Here is a 19,345-nt window from a genome sequence, read left to right as displayed (position 1 = left end):
AGTCAAAATGTGTGAAATTAAGAATGTTTTATAACTGAATATAGAATAAGTGACATTCAGTTAATGTCAATGGTTAATCTGGATGGCAGTTTGTACCTTTATAGTGTTAAGCCCTCAATTCCTCTGTCTGAGTTTAATTATAAGACATTTAAGGATCTATACATTGCTGCAATCAATATAAAGCGGTGTTCTTGAACAAATGTATGTGCATTGGTTCTTGTATTAATGTATTTTTCTGCAGTAAAAGCATGAGATTACAAAGCTTTATTTCTTCCAGGTCTTCACACATACTTGGGTGACCATTTCTTGAGTTTTGAATCCACAGATTGTCATTTAATGGTAGGTTCTTACCATTTTTATTTTCATTATTAAAACTTATTCTGACAGTGATATACAGAGAAGCAGTATTTGATTCAAAATATTGTTTATACATTCATTTTTAGTGTTTGCATAATATTAACCCGTCATCCTTCAGCAATATGATTTAATTGTTATATTGAACAAAAACTTGCCTAGTGTTAAATACAGATATGTTAATTTAGGGAGGTTTAGAAAACCTAATCCACTTAACTTTAGAAGTAAACAAAAGATACTGGCTTAAAACAACACAAACTCATCAAGTTATGTCATGTAAGTAAACAAAATGTCATTACTATGCTGCCAGTGTACAGCGTATTTGAACATTGTTGAAAGCAGCAAAGTTTATCAAATAAAATGTTATTTCAATAATGCGTGTATGATGATGGGATTAACAAACATAAAAATGGATACAAATACAGCCTTAATCAAGTAAGAGAGATAGTTATACAAATGTGTGCTGGCAGGTTTCATGTATGATGTGACATGTTTTTCAGCGCCCAGTTGCGGCAGATTTGCTGGAGTTTCCATTGCGTGTTCAAGTAATGGTGGCCCAATCCAATGCAAACATGTGGAGGAGAAATGGATATGCTTTGATTAACCAGGTCTGCCACGGAACCTGTATTTTAGTGTGCAAATATTGGGGGTTAATCATGTTTGTATGCAAAATGAGAGAGTTGCTAGGTATTGTTAGGACACATACATATGATTGTGGTGACTATCATGTTATTGTGCCTAATTTGTAGACTTTAAGAAAGTGTCAAAGGAATAAAAAGTTTGTTTCCACTTTTGGCTTAATTACTCTTTTCATATTTCAATTATTTGTCATCAGGTGACACATTAATCTTGCAGAGTTGTTCACCATTTGTAGTTTAAAATAAGTGGTATTTATGTGCAATGTGCATCTGTTTCAACAAAAATAATTACTAGTAGATAACTAAACAGAACCTTGTGTTATTTCCCTTGCAGATTTTCTTCTATCATAATGTGAAGTGCCGAACAGAAATGTACGACAGAGATGTTGTTATGCTTCAGGTTGGTATACTCCCTGACTTTGTCATCCAACGTTAAGCACTTATTTTGACAAAATGGTTCTTATTTCATGCTTAAGGAACATGATGTAGCAGATAATTATACATGAAATAAACTTAATGGTTTATAGATTGCCGCATCCATGATGGACAACAATGAATATCTCCTTCAACTGATCCACAAATACAAACTTGCTAATTGGACGAAGTAAGTACCACATTCTGATATGATATCGTTTTAATGCCAACAAAAAATTAGAAGCATGAAGTCTTATATCTATCCACACATATGAAAAAGCGCATGTTCCTGATATGTTGGGGATTATAAATTTATTATTTATTATTCAATTAAACTATGGTTTGTTATCAGCAAATCAAAGGCATGGGGATATAGAAAAGGCATTGTTAATCGGTCAGTCTGTCAGTCTGTCTGTCACACAACTTTTGAGTTCTTTGTGTCAGAAACTAAATAAGATATCAACATAAAACTTCATAGGTGTAAAGATATCAATCAAAAGAAGTGCAATGTTTAAGAACCATAACCCTTCACTTTTTTAGTTAGATAAGAAATTTGCCCTTTTGTTGTTTTTGTATGATGTAACTTTTTAAGGCTATATCTAAGATGCGCTACAAGATTTCAACATGAAACTTCATGGGTGTATAGATATCAATGAGGAGAATCGCATGAATAAAAACAAATGCGCTACACTTAGTTATTTTTGATGATAATACCATATATCAAGAGATCTGCACCCATCCATAAACAAAATTCATTTGGCAGGTATATCAATTCAACAAATTTGTTTGTTACCTTCAAAGGTCATGGTCAAACTCTAGGGGCTTTAAAGTCATGCCATTAGTTCTGACCATACTATAGCTTGGTTCTATATTAAAGCAGCTTGTTCTTGTTGGTTTTAATAATGTCACAACCAAAAAGCCATTTTGTCAGTGTGTAGGATCCTTTTGTAAAGTGTTAAAGAGTTGGTGAGAAAAATGAATGCAACTTTTTTCTCTAACAAAATATTCAACAAATAAATTTGTTCTGTTTAGGAAATTTAGAAATTATTCCATTATGAAACTTGTTTAGTGAAATTAATCCCTGATAAATTAATAGAACTTTATTGTAGCATTGCTGGGATTATTTATTACCTTTATCATGAGGAAGTCACGTTCAGAACAATAATAATTTTGTTTTCACATGTCATGTGATATGTATAATTTTTTCTTGCACATTTTGCCATGTTTGCTTGTTGTAAAATAAAGACCCTGTATATTAAAAAAGAATTTGAAAAATAGAATACCAGGTAAGTGTTGAATACCATTAATTTCATAAGCTCAGCACAAAAACATTAAACATTTGCCAAGACATGTGGTTCAGGTTTTGAATGCCACGCTTAATATTTTTGTATTGCAAAACCAAGTGTTCCATGCTTGCACAGTCTGTTATATCCTGTAACCTAACCTAGAGGCTGAGTGGTATGTCTTAAATTGCAGAGAAGACTTTGACCGCCAGACAGGTCAGGAGGACTCCTTGAGACAGACTGTGCTCCTGGCAGAGGAGTTCCTCAGCCTTCTCATTGTCATACTGGGTAGGTCTGAGGTGTTCATAAATTGAGTCAGATCCTGGGAAAACCGGGCTTCATGCATCTGGTTTAAGTGTCTTACCAGACTAGCCTGTACAGTCCGAACAATCTTATCAGGGACAACACTTTCTGCCTAAACTTGATTTTGTTTTTTTGTGTGTTTAGAAGTGACTCCCTTTGAATGCAAAATTATGTAAAGGCAGAAAGTGTGGCACTGACTAGCTTGCAAGGACTGCACAGGCTAAGCTGAGAAAAACTTGATGCACATGCATTAAGCACAATTTTCCCAGAACACTCTTCAAATGAGTGAATTGAAGATATTTGCTGATAAATGATTTATTTGTAGATATTAATATTGTTTGCAATCACAACTGAGGGAATGTGGTAGGCTATTATTCTCATTGTTTTACATGTTAAGCTTTCTGTTTTTAGTGGTTATGAATTGAAGAAATTTTCTAATCCTTTTATTCACTCATTTTCAAACTCGGTAGGCTAACTTTCTTCTTAAAACTGAATCCCTTTACATTTCCTATTTTCTTCCTGCCAGGTGAGCGTTTTATTGCGGGTGTAGGGGAGGTAAGCAAGGAGGACATTGTGAGAAGGGAGGTAATCCACCAGCTCTGCATCTCCCCCCTTGCCCACAGCGAGCTAGCTAAGGCACTGCCTGAAGATGTATGTATTTGTATGGTAGTGAGTGTATGTATATGTACGGTAGTGAGTGTATGTATATGTACGGTAGTGAGAAAGGTTGAAAGTCTTACTAACTGCATGAGGCTATTGTTTCTTTCAGAATGATATCTCTCTTTAGCCTACACATGCCGTACATTTGCGGCCATAAGTCTAGCTCGGCCATAAGTCGAGAGGTATAATGTGGCTATAAAAACTTGGTTTTTTGCCTTAACTCTGCTATAAGTAGGGGGGGTAAGTTTCCTCAATATCTCGGACATGTTTAAGTCATGGTTCTGGGGGCTTTTGTACCTGCAGTTGACAATTTTTGGGATACTAATAATAAGTATATAGAACAAAACATTCAACATTTAAATAATTTATTATCATGAAAAATATATTTTATTGTTCAAAAGCATAATAACATCATTCATTATTTAGAGCATATATATTTATTTCACAAATCAAAATGAAACTACCATATATAACACAAGTATAATGTTCCGTTAAATTCCCAAATGAGAATACTAATTTGTAATCCGAAACACACTTCCGATTTTTTAAATGTTAACACGACGTTTACAAATGCTTCCAATATAGTCATCATGTATATTTCCTGACAAAAGAGCGCGGAAATTATGCGGCAACGTACAAGGTCATGGTATACGCATGGAAAGCGTGCGTGTATTGATTTTTTATACAAACTTTGTAGCGCAGAGAACATTGAATTCTGTTGATTTCGGTTAAAAGTTTCTTTGGTATTGTTTAACACAATTATATCGAAATAATTTGATATTTCCTCTAAATTAATTTCAAATCAAATCCGCCATATTTTTATCGTTACGGTCGTTTAGTTGAGTAATTATTGAAACAGTAATTGTACTGTTAATTGTGGGTCATTTGTGAATAAGTCGACAAAACCACACATTCATCCAATCAAAAAATATACTGTGTGAAGTTGAACAATAACTATGGGTTAAGGGCGTATCAAACGATCAAGTAATTATTTTTGATTTGTCAGAAGTCGTTTGCAGCAGAACCGTTGTGCATATCATCGGATAACTACTTTAGGCGTGACACAATAAAGACAAATGATGAAAAGGATGCCAACACTACACTTTACACGTTGATCTTAGCCAAAAGGCTGAGAAGCGATAATTGGTGGCATTAAGACATCTGCACCTGTTGACAGTTTGTATTTACACGGATTAACTTTAAATGGGTGCAAGTGTCAGCTGCTCGATTTATCTATATTGTTCTTAGTTGACAACGGTCGATGTGTTAATACAACTAATTGCTATGTATAATTTTGGCCACTTTACCGTATGTCACAAATGTTTAATATTTACGAAGTTATTTTAACAAGTTTTTATTTGGACTTATTACAAAGATTAATGAATTAAAAACCAATGTAAACATGAGTATTTTGTTATCTGCGGACATTTAAGTAAAAGACTAGTCGGCCTTACCGTAACCATTGATATCATACCTCCGCTCCTGAGATTTTTTACTTAAAAAAAGAAACGACCCAGAAATATGGAAAAAAATAATAATTTAGTACCACACCCATAAGTCGAGTTGACTTTTAAGGAGGATTTTGGGAGCTTTTTAGGTCGACTTATGGCAGCGAATGTACGGTTGCCTTTTATTATTCTCACACAGAGTTTTAATATCATAAATACATACCTGCTATCCCTAGCTATACCTTTTCAAGGTGGGTTAGCTACTCCAGAAATCTTCAAGTGCCGGAATTCGGCCACCTCTCCTACTGAAAACAGGTCAGGTTAAACATAGTATAATGTAACCCAACCGGAAATCAAGAACCGTAACTCATCTTCCTTTTCTGGAGAACACCGAGACAGACCGCCATTTTTCTGCTCTTGTGGAATTTGGTGTTTTCTTTCATTTCTGGGTGGTGTTTTGGGTTTCCGATTTGATAAATTACATAATTTGTCATTTCTGCTCTATTCAGAAATCTTTTCTCTTTAAATTTCGTTGTAAATATTGTTATTTTAAGATTTTGCCGGGTATTTTTACGGGCTCGTGCACTTATGCACAAGCTTTTCGTGGGTTAGTAAAAAAGTATTGACTATATTTTGTACAGTTTATATACTGTATTTAACGGTTTTATTCATCATAATTGTCACTAAATATTGTTTCTTGCGTAAATTCTTTCCTATTTTCTAATTAAGAAATTTGAATGAGTTTACAATTTGTTTGGCGTTTGTGGTCATTTAAAAGCGTTGTGGGATAACCACGACACTTGTTTATCATGCACTTCGTGTACAGTTGACCATAAATGTTCTATTTGTAGTTCATGGGACGACGACATTTAGCAGAAAGCAATATGTTGCAGAACCTTTTTGAGCAGGAAACGACCAGATGTGCCATCAACAGATGGTTTTTGCCCGGTGACTTTACAGACGTCAGATGATCAATTGCAGCATCAGTCACCTGGTATCAGGCAAGATGGCGATCGTACTTTACCATCGGAAAGTCGATCAACATCAGACCTTATGGCGACAACCGTCAGCCGGTCTTTGCCTAATGGCATTGGTCAAGGACATCGACCAATGCCAGACCAATTCGCACCCGCCATACGGTCATTATCGGGTGACAACACTGGTCATGTGATGACCGTTACGTCACCGGGGACCAGTCCGGGCAACAACCGGTCATCGGGGACCGGTCCGGTCACCGGTCCAATGCACCGGTAAACGGAGACCAGACCGGTCACCGGTCTGACCCACCGGTCAACGGAGACCGGTCCGGTCACCGGTCAGACCCACCGGTCAACGGAGACCAGTCCGGTCACTGGTCCGACCAACCGCTCACCGGTCATCTTATATTGATGACCGGTCCGACCCACTGGGCACCGGTCATCTGTTACTGATGACCGATCTGACCCACCAGTCACTGGTCATCTGTTACTGATGACCGGTCCGGTCACTGGTCAGTACTACCGGTCACCGGTCAATACTACCGACCGGTCAACATGCACTGATCATTAACCTGTTGCCAGTCACCGGTCAGCGATCTGAAACAGACGTTCTTCTTCATCGGATTATTCCACTTCTTCGTTGTCGAATGCACATTCATCGTCAACTAGTTCCGATTATAGAGGTAGACGTCGGACACGCTCTTATTCATCGAGCAGTCCTCATTCCCGTCATCGTTATGATCATGATAGATCATCTCGATCATCAGGGAAACGATACTCGAGGAGACGTTGTTCCCGTCGTAGCCGTTCTAGCTCTCGGCGTCGTAGCCGTTCTAGATCTCGGCATCACAGGAATAAAGGTTGTAGACAAGCTTCACGGAAGCATTGTCGTTCCGACTTTCATGACCGGTCACATTTATATCCTTTTTCTGATTGTAATGTCTCCATACCCTATACACCAGTTTCCAGTGTGATGTCAGCACATGTTGCAGTGACTGATCCGATTTCACAGCCCTTCAATTCGGGTGTTTATCTCACCACAATGGCTGTTTTGTCTGCACCGAGGGTATCTACTACTATTCTAGTTGGAAACCGCCGGCTGCTACTCCGTCTATGCATGACACATGGGTTCAAGATTCCTTTGGAAATTATGTACCTGTCACTTCTGATAATTCACCGTCTATTTCCGGTTTTAATTATCAGTGTGTTGACTTTGAAGTCATTCTTCGTTACCGGAGAATCATCATTTGGTGCAAGATAATCCTCCTATCATTCCTACCAAAGTTTCAATGGATTCTTTGCACACCTCTGGCGTTGTTGATAGTGAGCATGAATCGAATGCAGATAATGATACTGATCAGTATTTAGCACCCATTCATCAGTTGTACGAGCTTATGTTCCAGACTCTTGGCGAAGAGTATTGTTAACGACCTGTGGAGGTGTCTGCTAATTCGACCATCTCGGTCACTGAGCAGTTGGTTCGTACATTTGATCCTAACAGGGTTACTAAGGCGAGTTCCCGCCTTGATACACTTCTTCCGATTGGTGCTTCAGTTTTATCTGTGTTTTAGTCGTTGGAATCAATCAATAAAACGATTCCTTAATGAGGAGAGATATGGAGAGTACCTAAAGATTTCTCCGAATCAAAAACTCAGGAACGTACTCAAAGCTTTAAGCCTCCAGTACCTGATCCGAATTCTGGTTTAGATTTCTCTAAATTACCTATTCAAGATCCTGACATGAATAAACTGTTGCTTACCATACCTAGTACTTCAACATCGTTTTCGGTTTCTTATTCCATCTTAGAACAATGGAAAGGAAGAGAGAGAAGAGCATTAGCTCTATCTAACCAAATAGACTTAATGCTAGCAACTATCTTGCGCCTTGTTTGTGATTGGTCAGATTCTGTTCCGGATGAACTTCGGGATTTATTGATACATTTATCCCAACGACATTCAACCTTTCACATAATGCTGCTTCTTTAATGTCGGAGTGGAAAGATACAAGAAGCACTCACAGCTGATAAAGATGATCAACTTCATGCTTCTCTTACAAGAAATAACTCTGGACAACGCCAAGGGGCCTTTAAGCGACCAGCTTCTAGACCACTGGCAGGTCCAGTAGTTAAGAAGGATAAGAGGACTAATCTTTTCTCTAAAAAACCTTCTTGGAATCCTCAGTCAGGTTCTAATAGATCTACTCAAAGTAACAGACCATCTTTTTCTCAAAGGTCCTTTGTTAGGAACCCTGCTAAAAAGAACAAACCTCAGCTAGATAAGAGGAATTCCAAACCTCCTGTCTGCAGGGGCGGGCCTCCTTCTTATCAGCCCTAGGAAACAACCCTTTCTACCACCATCTCCACCGATGACGGAAATATCAGTAGGAGCCAGACATGTACATTTTTCAAATCGATGGCTTCAAATAACCTCGGACGCTTGGGTTCATTCTCTTGTTACAAAAGGCCTGACTTCTCAATTCGAGAACAGACCTCCTCTTACACGTGTCCCCATAGAACTGGTATCTCTGCATCCTCATATTCCAGAGTCCATTCGTGTTCTTCTGGAAAAACAGGCGGTAGAAAGGGTACAAGATCCATATTCTCCAGGATTTTACAGTCGTCTTTTTCTTGTTCAAAAGAAAAATGGTTCCCAACTACCCGAAGTACCTGCGATTCGCCTTTCAAGACCAGGTCTACCAGTTCTGAGCAATGCCATTTGGATTGGCAACAGCTCCACTAGTCTTTACCAAGCTAATGGCTGCGGTCGGAGCACGACTCCGGTTGCAGGGTATCCTTCTTCTCCAATATATCAATGACTGGCTGTTACACCAGCTCGATCGTCAATTGCTTCTACGTCACCTAGAATTCTCTTGGAAGGAACTCCTATCCTTGGGACTCCTCCTAAATGCCGACAAGTCTGATCTCATTCCTTCTCAAGATTTCACTTTCGTGGGAATGAACTTTTTTACTCCTGTCAATCGGGTCAGAGTTTCACGTCAACGTATATCAGACCTTTTGCTGAAAGTCAAATGGGTTTTGTCCCAATCTCATATAACAGCTCAAGAATTCCTCTCTCTCAACGGTATCCTGAGCTCAGTAGCAGACTTTGTGCAGTTGGGACGTCTGTTCCTTCGTCTTCTTCAGCATAACCTCTCAGAAATGGTCTCCGGACAATCTGTTTACAAAGATTCCAATTTGTCCAGAATTAGTACCCCATCTTCAGTGGTGGCTAGATGAGGACAATCTCTTGGCAGGAGTACCCCTTCTTCCTCCACAACCTTCTTTATTCCTAATTACGGATGCGAGCAAGGAAGGGTGAAGTGCTCATCTGGAACCACTCAGTCTGATAATTTCAGGGTCGTGGTCTCATCAGGAGTCACAGCTACATATCAACAATCTAGAAATGCAAGCAGTTTTTCTAGCAATATCTCATTTCCAGTCACGTCTTCGAGACTCGTGTGTAATGGTGTCAACAGACAACACGTCAGTTTTGACTTACATCCAGGCACAGGGGGGAACACATTCTCACTCCCTGTATCTGGAAACCAAGGAATTACTTGTTTTCTGCAAGACGCTCAATATTTCTCTTTTGGCCAAATACATTCCAGGTCGCCTCAACCTCTGGCAGATGGGTTGTCTCGCAAACACCAGTTACTACCATCAGAGTGGACACTTCATCAAGAAGTGACCAATCAGATCTTTCACATTTTCGGTTATCCTCTGGTCGATCTATTTGCGACCAGACACAACCACAGGCTTCCACTGTATGTCAGTCCAGTGTACGATCCAGCAGCGTGGGCAGTAGATGCGCTTTCGTTCGATTGGGACCAACTGGACGCCTATCCCCCACCCATTCTGATTCCCCAAATATTGGCGAAAATCAGGGTGAGTGCGTGTCGCATACTCCTGATTGCTCCTTGGTGGCCCAGGAGAGCTTAGTTCAACGATTTTCTCAGTCTCCTGTACGATTATCCCAGGCTACTCCCTTAGAGGTCAGATCTGTCTCAAAGAGGAAGACTACATGCTGATTCAGCAATGTTCCACTTACACGTTTGGCCATTATCAGACAATCTCTGCAGAGTAAACGATTTTCAGGGCTTCAACCCTCGTTGCTTTGGCAAGGAGGAAGTCTGCCAGAGCAGTCTATGATGCTCGCTGGAAACACTTCTCTAATTGGTGTATTCGAAGGAAGATTGATCGCCTTAATCCCTCTACTAGACGTGTAGCAGATTTTCTCATCTATCTTTTTGATGATAAGAAACTTCCTCTTAGCTCCATCAAAGGATACAGATCTATGATTTCGCATACTTTGGCTTTAACGTAGTTATCACAAGTATGTGCTGATCCAGCAATTTCTGAACTTATTCGAGCTATGGAACTCAAACGTCCTGTTTCTCGTACACTTGCACCTAAATGGGATTTGGCTTGCGTTCTTGATTCTCTTACTAAGGTTCCATATAAACCTCTAGATCAAGCTTTTTTACAGTTCCTAACTTGGAAGACAGTTTTCCTTCTTACTATGGCTTCAGCCAAAAGGAGAAGTGAAATTCATGCTCTTTCTATCGAGGATGGTCATCTTTGTTTTGATTCTTCAGATGGATCTGTAACGTTGTTATGTCAGAGTTTTCCCTAAGAACCGGCCGCCGGCCAAATTGACCGGTTCAATCGATTTTCTGGCCGGTTCAAATGCTGGTAACAAAAAAAAATAATGAGAGGTTTTGCAACTTTGATCGATGTAATTGTTAAAGTTAAGAAAAGACGAAATTAAACAAGCGAAAACATCGATTTAACATCGTTTTGTTTATGTTCTTTATACTTCCGTGTGTACGTTTTACCGAACAAGTATAATTTATAACGGCGCTTCTCATTGGCTGATTATTTTGAGTACGCAAATAACTACAAAACGGCGCTTCTCATTGGCTGATTATTTTGAGTACGCAAATAACTACAAAAATCGTAACCACATGGTTTTCTCAAAATGAAACGAACCCTGAGAGATTTTTTTAGTGTGACAGCGCCTTCAAAACGTCAGAAAGGTTTGTATTGATGAAAATCTCGATGAAAATGCATGAAAGAAATTACAGATGTTTTTCAATGATATGGTTCTTTATCAACAGTTCATTCCACCAAGCTTTGTCAAAGAACTCATGAACTGGCTTTGGCATAACCAGTAGCTTAGTTATTGACTTGTTTCAAAATTCATCGCACACTATGCACAGTATAATTATTTGGCACTCCCCTCACAAATTTTTTAAAAAATTAGAAAAACTCCATAAGTGATACACAAAAAAACAAGTAATTTTCATCTCTAAAATTTCTGTCCAAACCCCCCCAAAATGCACCATTTTGCGTCTAGATTTTCAAAATTTTTCGGGGGGGCATGCCCCCGGACCCCCCTAGCAGGAGTGCCTTGCTTGGCCGGTTCAAATTTTTATTTGGCCTGTTCAAATACAAGGAAGGGAAAACCCTGTATGTCAGCCAGGATTCCTTGCTAAGAATCAACTCCCCTCTATGGCTTCTAAACCCTTCAAAGTTCCAAGTCTTTCTAATACTTGTGGACATGAAGATGATGATAGACTTCTTTGCCCTGTCAGGGCGTTAGAATTCTATCTTAAAAGAGTAAAGTCTATTCGAGGTTCTCGTAAGAGACTTTTCATTCGGTTAAAAGGGGGGGGATGTGTCTGCGGCTTATATTTCTCGATGGGTAGCCTCGACCATAAGGAAGGCTTACTCTTCTCTGTCATCTAGGGATTTATTCCTGTTTAAGATTAGACCACATGAATTAAGAGCTCTTTCGGCTTTGTGGGCGTTAATTAATAATGTTCCACATTCTGAAGTGCTTCAAGCTGCTTTCTGGAGGAATCCGACCACCTTTTCCTCATTCTATCTTCGTTCTCTTGAGTGTCAACAGGACAATTTATATTTGTTGGGTCCTCTGGTGGTTGCTCAAACAGTAGTTTCTTCCATGGCGTAATGTACTGGTGCTATCCAGAAACTAAGTACAATACTGTACTAACGAAGATTGTATGAGGACACATTTCAACTATCTCTGGCTGAAAAACCTGATTATTGTTTTTTGCTGTGATGGGAAAATATAACGAGAACCTCCCGCCACAGCTACAAAATCAGCTTGGGATAGCAGGTATGTATTTATGATATTAAAACAAATTTTCTAAAATAAAATTCATTTTAATTATTAAATACTTACCTGCTATCGGTAAGTCCCACCTCCCAAACCCGCTCATCGTTTTATATTTTCATAATTAATTTGAAAAGGAAGATGAGTTACGGTTCTTGATTTCCGGTTGGGTTACATTATACTATGTTTAACCTGATCTGCTTTTAGTAGGAGAGGTGGCCGAATTCCGGCACTTGAAGATTTCTGGAGTAGCTAACCCACCTTGAAAAGGTATAGCTAGGGATAGCAGGTAGCAGTATTAAATAATTAAAATGAATTTTATTTTAGAAAAATTTGTTTTAGAGGGTTTTCGTAGACTGATCCCAGAACTCGCTCGAGTTTAAAAAACAACACTAATCCCTTGGTACAAACAACGCTGGTCCTTTATATCAACCAATGATAGCTTGATTTAAATAATAATGGTTGATGCAGTGTATGATTTTAAAAGGATTATAAATGGGTCAGCTTTATTTGTACCTGCATTCCCGGGATACATATTTTGAAGTCCCTGTGTTTGTTAGGCAGTAAATCTGTATACAAATTTTGTAGAGTGCTCAAATTGAAACTTAAAATATGCTATCACCATGAAGTGTAGACGTGCAAGATATTCTGGCTTATCATGACACTCCTCAGTTATTTGTCCATGAACATAGCTGACAAAGAGATGCAGGTGTATAAGTCATTCAAGTTTATGAGTGCGCTCTGGTTATGAATGAAAACTCCAAGTTAGATTGTACAGCATTAAAATTAAAATTTACCCCATAAAGTTGTATTTTATGAATATTTAAAAAAAAATCTTAAATGAATGTAATACTATAGAGAGTAATCAAGGTATTTGAAAGTGAAAATACCTTTTTGATACATCCAGATACCGAGAAATGCTCAGTAACAATATATTTCAAGAAGCAAATAGAAGCAGGGCACAACACCCTACTGTTTCGTTCTAGATCTTTCCTAAGATTTACATGTCTTGCTGTTCTTTTGTACAATTCTATTTAATTTAATGATTCTTCGATTTCAGACCAATCATGAGACAGGTCTGGAGAATGTAGTAAAGGATGTGGCCACATTCAAGTAAGTAGAGATCTTAGACAGATTGCTCGTAGGCTCTTGAATAAATAATGTATGAAAATTGTTGCTTATCACAAATGAAAGGCCATTAGTTAAGAATTCTGGTATCGGACTACTAATGTGTTAATCTGAGAGGATAGGGAACCACACAGCAGAACTGTGTATTTCCCTACACACATTTAACTACTGTTATGCAGTATACAATACTTGCAAGTTTAAGACACTTTAAAATAATACAAACTTTTGTCCAAATTTAAGATGGACAAAAATATTCCCTCATGTCTGTGTCTAAAAATGTAGAATTCCTGACAATCAAGGGATCGTATTGACGTTTGTATATGCCTTGTATATTGTGTCAATTGCCAGATGTTGATGATGGATCATATAGTGTGCATAGAAAAACCACTCTGTTAGGTATAAATTTCTTAAAGATATATTTGCAAATTAAAAATAGTATCAAATGTTTGATTTTGTTCTGTAGAAAGGTACTCCAAGGATGATATTTGACCACTGAGTACCAAGATATCATTGTTTTTCTTGTATTTAACAGCTTGAAACATGGTGGCATACTATTGATACCTATTTTTTGGACTTAACAATTTGAGCTGGACCTTATAGTCTTAGATTACTAAATTATGTGATGGCGCTTACTCATACATGCCATACGTCCCGGATTGTCCGGGACAGTCCCGGAAATGAAGAACTTGTCCCGCTGTCCCGGAAATCTGTCAAATGTCCCGGAATTTACAAAATCCATATATACATGTACCTTATCTTAGGCTTAACTGCACCTCGAATCTGTGTATATCTGCAGCGTCTCCATGACAATGCCTACCCGAATAGGCAGACTACGCTACGTGTCAAAATCGATCAATTAACAGGGGTCCTGTTATCATATCGATTGTCTCACGTTCGCGGTCAAACCGAAAAGGCGGCATTGTTTAATGTGGTTGTTAATTGACTTTAATCTACTACGTCATTATTTCCCGCTGCGTAAGGGCAAACGATAGTTGTTCACACATCTGAAGTCCAACATCGCTGAGTAAAAAAATTAAAAACAGTTCATGTTCGCACGTTTAACCGACAAAGAAGTTGAGTAAAAAAAATAAGCATATAAAAACGTCATCCTCACTAGGTTTATTAATGTCTTATTGTGATTGGTTGTATGTATTGTGAATTGATTTGAGTTGACGATCTAACGGTACTGTATTGTATTTTTTATTATATAAATGTTATAAATGAATAAAAGCGTATCAACAACTATGGGTGAATCACAACTACGCTTTCCACACTGGTCTTAATAGCAATAACGCAGTGACGTCACCATCTATGTTTAGAACGCTTACACTGAAAACACGTGGCTTGTATCTAGTAACGGAAGTAGTAATGTTTAATTTGACGTTAATAGATCAAGTGTATTTCGGATAGGCTTTCGAACTTTTGCAATTAACGATGTGAAACAACAAAAAAACGTACCAAAAATGCATATGTCTATAAATATCGCTACATTTTATACATGTCCCGGAAAATCGGCAAAAGTCCCGGACAAATTAACTCAATGTCCCGGAATTGGTCTGAAAAATTATGGCATGTATGGCTTACTATTAATATGCTTATTATAAAAAACAGTCAGTTCATTGTGACAGGCTCAAATTTACATGCTCTTGAAATATTACTCAACAATTTTTTTTTATCTTTTAAGCAGCACTTATCAGTTCTTTATTACCGGTATGATTATTTCAACTGCAAAAAAAAACACTTAAAACACTTTAAAACACTGTCAAATAAAACAATTGCCTATACAAATAAAACTAATGCTATGGGCCTGTGACTTTCTGTATTAATCTACAAAGTTCTTATGACCATTATCATTGTAAAACACAACCAGTAAGACATATGAGTATATTTAGTATCAAATGTAACTTATCAAAGTCATTAATTATTGGGGCGAAAACTGGTTGTAACCAAAATAAGTCACATTTTTATTTTATTTTTTTGATTAAATATGGGTGTCCTGAAACTTAAGAGTGTCTGAATACTTAAGAGTAATTATCATATAAGTATTAAAAATCATCAATCAAAATACAAAAAAAAATCAAACAAGAAAAAAAAACACAATACTATGCCCGTAACTAAAATATATTAAGTAAAATCATACAATTCTTCTGCATTAAAATACTTGGGTGTTGTTCCTGACAGAAGCAATTTCATGATGTCTTTAATTTTTTACAGACAAATGTACTGTACTAAACCTCTGAAATCCTCATGATGTACTTTATTATGCCCAAGTGGGGGTAAATTGATTTCCACCAGTTAGGTAGTGGGTCAGTCTTTTCCTATCCCATTTCATTTTATCATAAATATAGAAAAGGACAGACCTAGGATCATTTAAGTTGATATGAATGCTATTTGGAAGGAAATAATAATCATAAGAATGTCTTCACTTCTGCTCATATTGACGACTTTGTGGAATTAGAATACATGATTTATAAATATCTCATCTGTTGTGTTATTAGGAAGTTGAGTCCTGCCACAGGGAAGGGCCGCTATGAGTTGAAGCCAGAGTTCTACGCCTACTATAACCCGTACTTCTACCATTATACCAAGGGAGATAAATCTAAGGTGAGTGCTATGCAAACACAACGGCGGTTTGATAATTGTGTATGTATGCATTGCCCACTTAGAAGCTTAGTGAAAATGACTACAGTCAAACCTGAGAACAGCGGTCAATCAAGGGAAATCACCAAAGTGACAGTTGTCCACGGGTGACCGTTGTTTTTGGATCACAATTTTAAGATGGTTAGTCAGTTGGTAGTATTGCTACGTCGTTCCCCTAACCAGTTGTTTACATACAGTGTAAAACAAAGGCAAATTGCCGATAACTAAGCATAATAACATAATTAATTTACATAGATTAATACAGAATAATATCTTATACATGTAGATTGATTTAATTTTATATTGTTAAACTAAATCAACTAGGTCTAGCCCAATCAAGTAAATGGTTTCTCCTGGCCCGGTCGCTTGATGAGCAAGAGCATTTTTATTTGGGTAGGCAGTGTTGCTAGTATAGCGTCGTTACTTCACATCAGTAATTCAATGTGTGCTTGTCCACCTCCGGTAGGCATAATTTTCTTGCAGCCAGCTTCCACGAGTAAATCATCCAATCTTTCGGGGCTCGTGGTTACCAACCGCTGTTTCTGGTTAATGCTGCGGCCATTATATCCCACTCTCTTACTTGCATAATATATTATATAGATCTGTTAGTGAATACTTTATACGTGTACATTCAATTTCATTTTTGTGATATTATTGGGAGGCAAAATATATTGCAATCATGTCATTAAACTAGTCAACTGAACTTATGCGTTGTTTTATCGTTATCGTTGCAGTCATAAAATAAATCAATGACTTTATCAACGCTAGTATAATTGTTTACTCATGCATCTCTTTCATTCAGTGTATAAAGCTTGTCACGTCTGAACAAGTCTAAAACGCGGATTTGCTTTCATAAACCGAAAGTACAGTGTAACTGTACCGTTCTCATTCAAAGAAAAAGACCCAAACATTTTATTAAATTTTATTCATACGCAAACATCACACAAACATCACACAAAAAGCATTTTTATTCAACAACCTCATACATAATACAAACATGCATTCATTCTTTATCAAAAAAACATAGCGCATCATGCACAAAAAACTAGATAACTTATCACGCAAAAAACTTCAAAACACACACAATCATTCTCACTCGCAACAATCAAAGCAATTCACTCCACACTAAAAACTGAAAACAAGTGGCGTTAGCTTCTGCCCTGGAAATTGAAAAAATCATGTTCAATTTCAGCTTTTTACATGTACAAATTCTCTTTCATAAATGCCTAAAATTTGTTAGAAATGTTGCAAATGTTGCAAATCAGTGTATGTTTTGCCTTTGAAGCCGATCACTAATCCTTTTATCGCCTATTTATAAAAACACTTGCCAGCTTAATGATGTTTTTAACACTTAATCAGCAATTAAGATCAATTGACGTTGTCACCCGCTCATGCGTTATGCCTGCAGACGCTAATTGCTATTAATACACATTGTTATTGTCAATTTCACCTGTTTCATGCAATAAAAATGCAAATTTAATACTAATTGTGAGACAATTTTACTTACCAGTCATGGATGCACAAACATTAGTACAATGTACTAATTAGTGGTCATTTAATTAGCGATAATTACTTTAAATGTGTCACAAACTCTGACATATTATCATCAGTATCAAAGCGTTTAAACTGAAACCTTTTAAACTTTGGTCTAGTAAGAAAGGCTTTAAATTAAATGTAACTTTCAAAGGGACTACAAACACATCAAAATACGTATATAAGTGGTTAAGGGTTAAATCAAAATCAGCTTCCTCAAATGTTCGACAATTTATAATATTGTGTTACGGCGATGCTTTTGTTCCTAGCTCAAATGTCAAGGTCAAATTGTAGTCATTTCTCATATGGGGATGATATAGCTAATGTATACTACGGTGGCATAGAGGTGACATTAACTTCTCTTTTTTTAAATTGTTCTCCTCTTTTTTCTATCTCGTGGCAACGAGTTAGCTATATCGTGGCCATGAGATAGAAAAAAGAGGAGTGCAAAACTAAATAAAAGCGGCATGCAATTAATAAAAGAGTGGTGCATTAAATAAAGGCAGAGTGCATTCAACAAAAGAGCAGATAATTTTCGCTATCTCGAGATCCCGACTTAGCTAACTCCTGGCCACGAGTTAGTCAGCCAATCAAATACTATCTTGTTCCCTCAAATTAATCAGCCAATGAAAACGTCCCAAAAGCAAGGCTTTGATATAACATAACATACTACTATTAGTACTACTATTACTACTACTACTACTACTAGTTCTGTTGTTGCTGCAGCTACTACTACTACTACTACTGCTACTACTACTACTACTACTACTACTACTACTACTACTACTACTTCTGCTACTACTACTACTTCTGCTACTACTACTACTTCTACTACTATTACAACAACAACAACTACTACTAGTACTATGAGTACTACTACTACTACTACTGCTACTGCTGCTGCTGCTACTACTACTACTACCACTACTACTTCTATTATAACTACTAACGCTACTGCTGTTACTGCTCCTCCTCCTTCTCCTCCTCCTACTATTACTACTGCTACTGCCGCTGTTGCTAGTAGTAGTAGCAGTAGCAGCAGCAGTAGCAGTAGTAGTGGTAGTCGTCTTCGTCGGTCGGTCCTCGTCCGGTTGTCTGTCGGTCGTCAAACTGTTGTCCATCATCCGTCCTCTGGTCCGTCGGTCGTCCATCCAGTGGTCGTCCATCCTCCGGTCATCCGTCCATCCGGCGGTCGTCCCTCGTCCAAACATCGGTCGTCCGTCGGTCGTTGTCCATCGGTCGGTCGTCGTCGTCAAAGTGGTATTTGTAGTAGTAGTAGTAGTAGTAGTAGAAGAAGTAGTAGTAGTTGTCGTAGTAGTAGTAGTAGTGGTAGTAGTAGTAGTAGTAGTAGTAGTAGTAGTAGTAGTAGTAGTAGTAGTAGTAGTAGTAGTAGTAGTAGTAGTAGTAGTGTAGTAGAAGTAGTAGTAGTAGAAGTAGTAGTAGTAGTAGTAGTAGTAGTAGTAGTAGAAGTAACAGCAGCAACAACAACAACAACAGCAGCAGTAGTAGTAGTAGTAATAGTAGTACTAATAGTAGTATGTTATGTTATATCAGAGCCTTGCCTGCTTTGACCAGCTATATATATGCATACAGAATATTTACACATGTTACGCATAATTTGATTGGCTATTAACTAACTCGGGATCTCGAGATAGCGAAAACTCTCTCCTCTTTTGTTTAATGCACTCTGCCTTTATTTAATGCACTGCTCTTTTTTTAATTGTACGCCGCTTTTATTTAGTTATGCACTCCTCTTTTTTCTATCTCGTGGCCACGACATAGCTAACTCGTGGCCACGAGATAGAAAAAAGAGGAGAGCAATTTAAAAAA

The 19,345-nt window shown here is 37.7% G+C and overlaps 1 protein-coding gene across 2 annotated transcripts in view; it reads left to right on the top strand.

The window, feature by feature from the left end:
* The window catches only part of LOC127873806 (E3 ubiquitin-protein ligase UBR2-like), a 103,196-nt gene that overhangs the window by 38,469 nt on the left and 45,382 nt on the right, over window positions 1-19,345 (top strand). For both annotated transcript variants that reach the window (XM_052417798.1, XM_052417797.1), the window contains exons 19-26: window positions 278-339; window positions 855-962; window positions 1,327-1,392; window positions 1,520-1,596; window positions 2,883-2,977; window positions 3,519-3,643; window positions 13,275-13,327; window positions 15,841-15,946. In XM_052417798.1, the coding sequence (XP_052273758.1) occupies window positions 278-339; window positions 855-962; window positions 1,327-1,392; window positions 1,520-1,596; window positions 2,883-2,977; window positions 3,519-3,643; window positions 13,275-13,327; window positions 15,841-15,946 (692 nt within the window). The remainder of the gene's footprint in view (window positions 1-277; window positions 340-854; window positions 963-1,326; window positions 1,393-1,519; window positions 1,597-2,882; window positions 2,978-3,518; window positions 3,644-13,274; window positions 13,328-15,840; window positions 15,947-19,345) is intronic.

The sequence above is a fragment of the Dreissena polymorpha genome, chromosome 3 (assembly GCF_020536995.1).
Source record: "Dreissena polymorpha isolate Duluth1 chromosome 3, UMN_Dpol_1.0, whole genome shotgun sequence".
Taxonomy (NCBI): Eukaryota; Metazoa; Mollusca; class Bivalvia; order Myida; family Dreissenidae; genus Dreissena; species Dreissena polymorpha.
The sequence above is the reverse complement of the archived record's forward strand: the minus strand, read 5'-3'. Positions and strand labels throughout refer to the sequence as shown.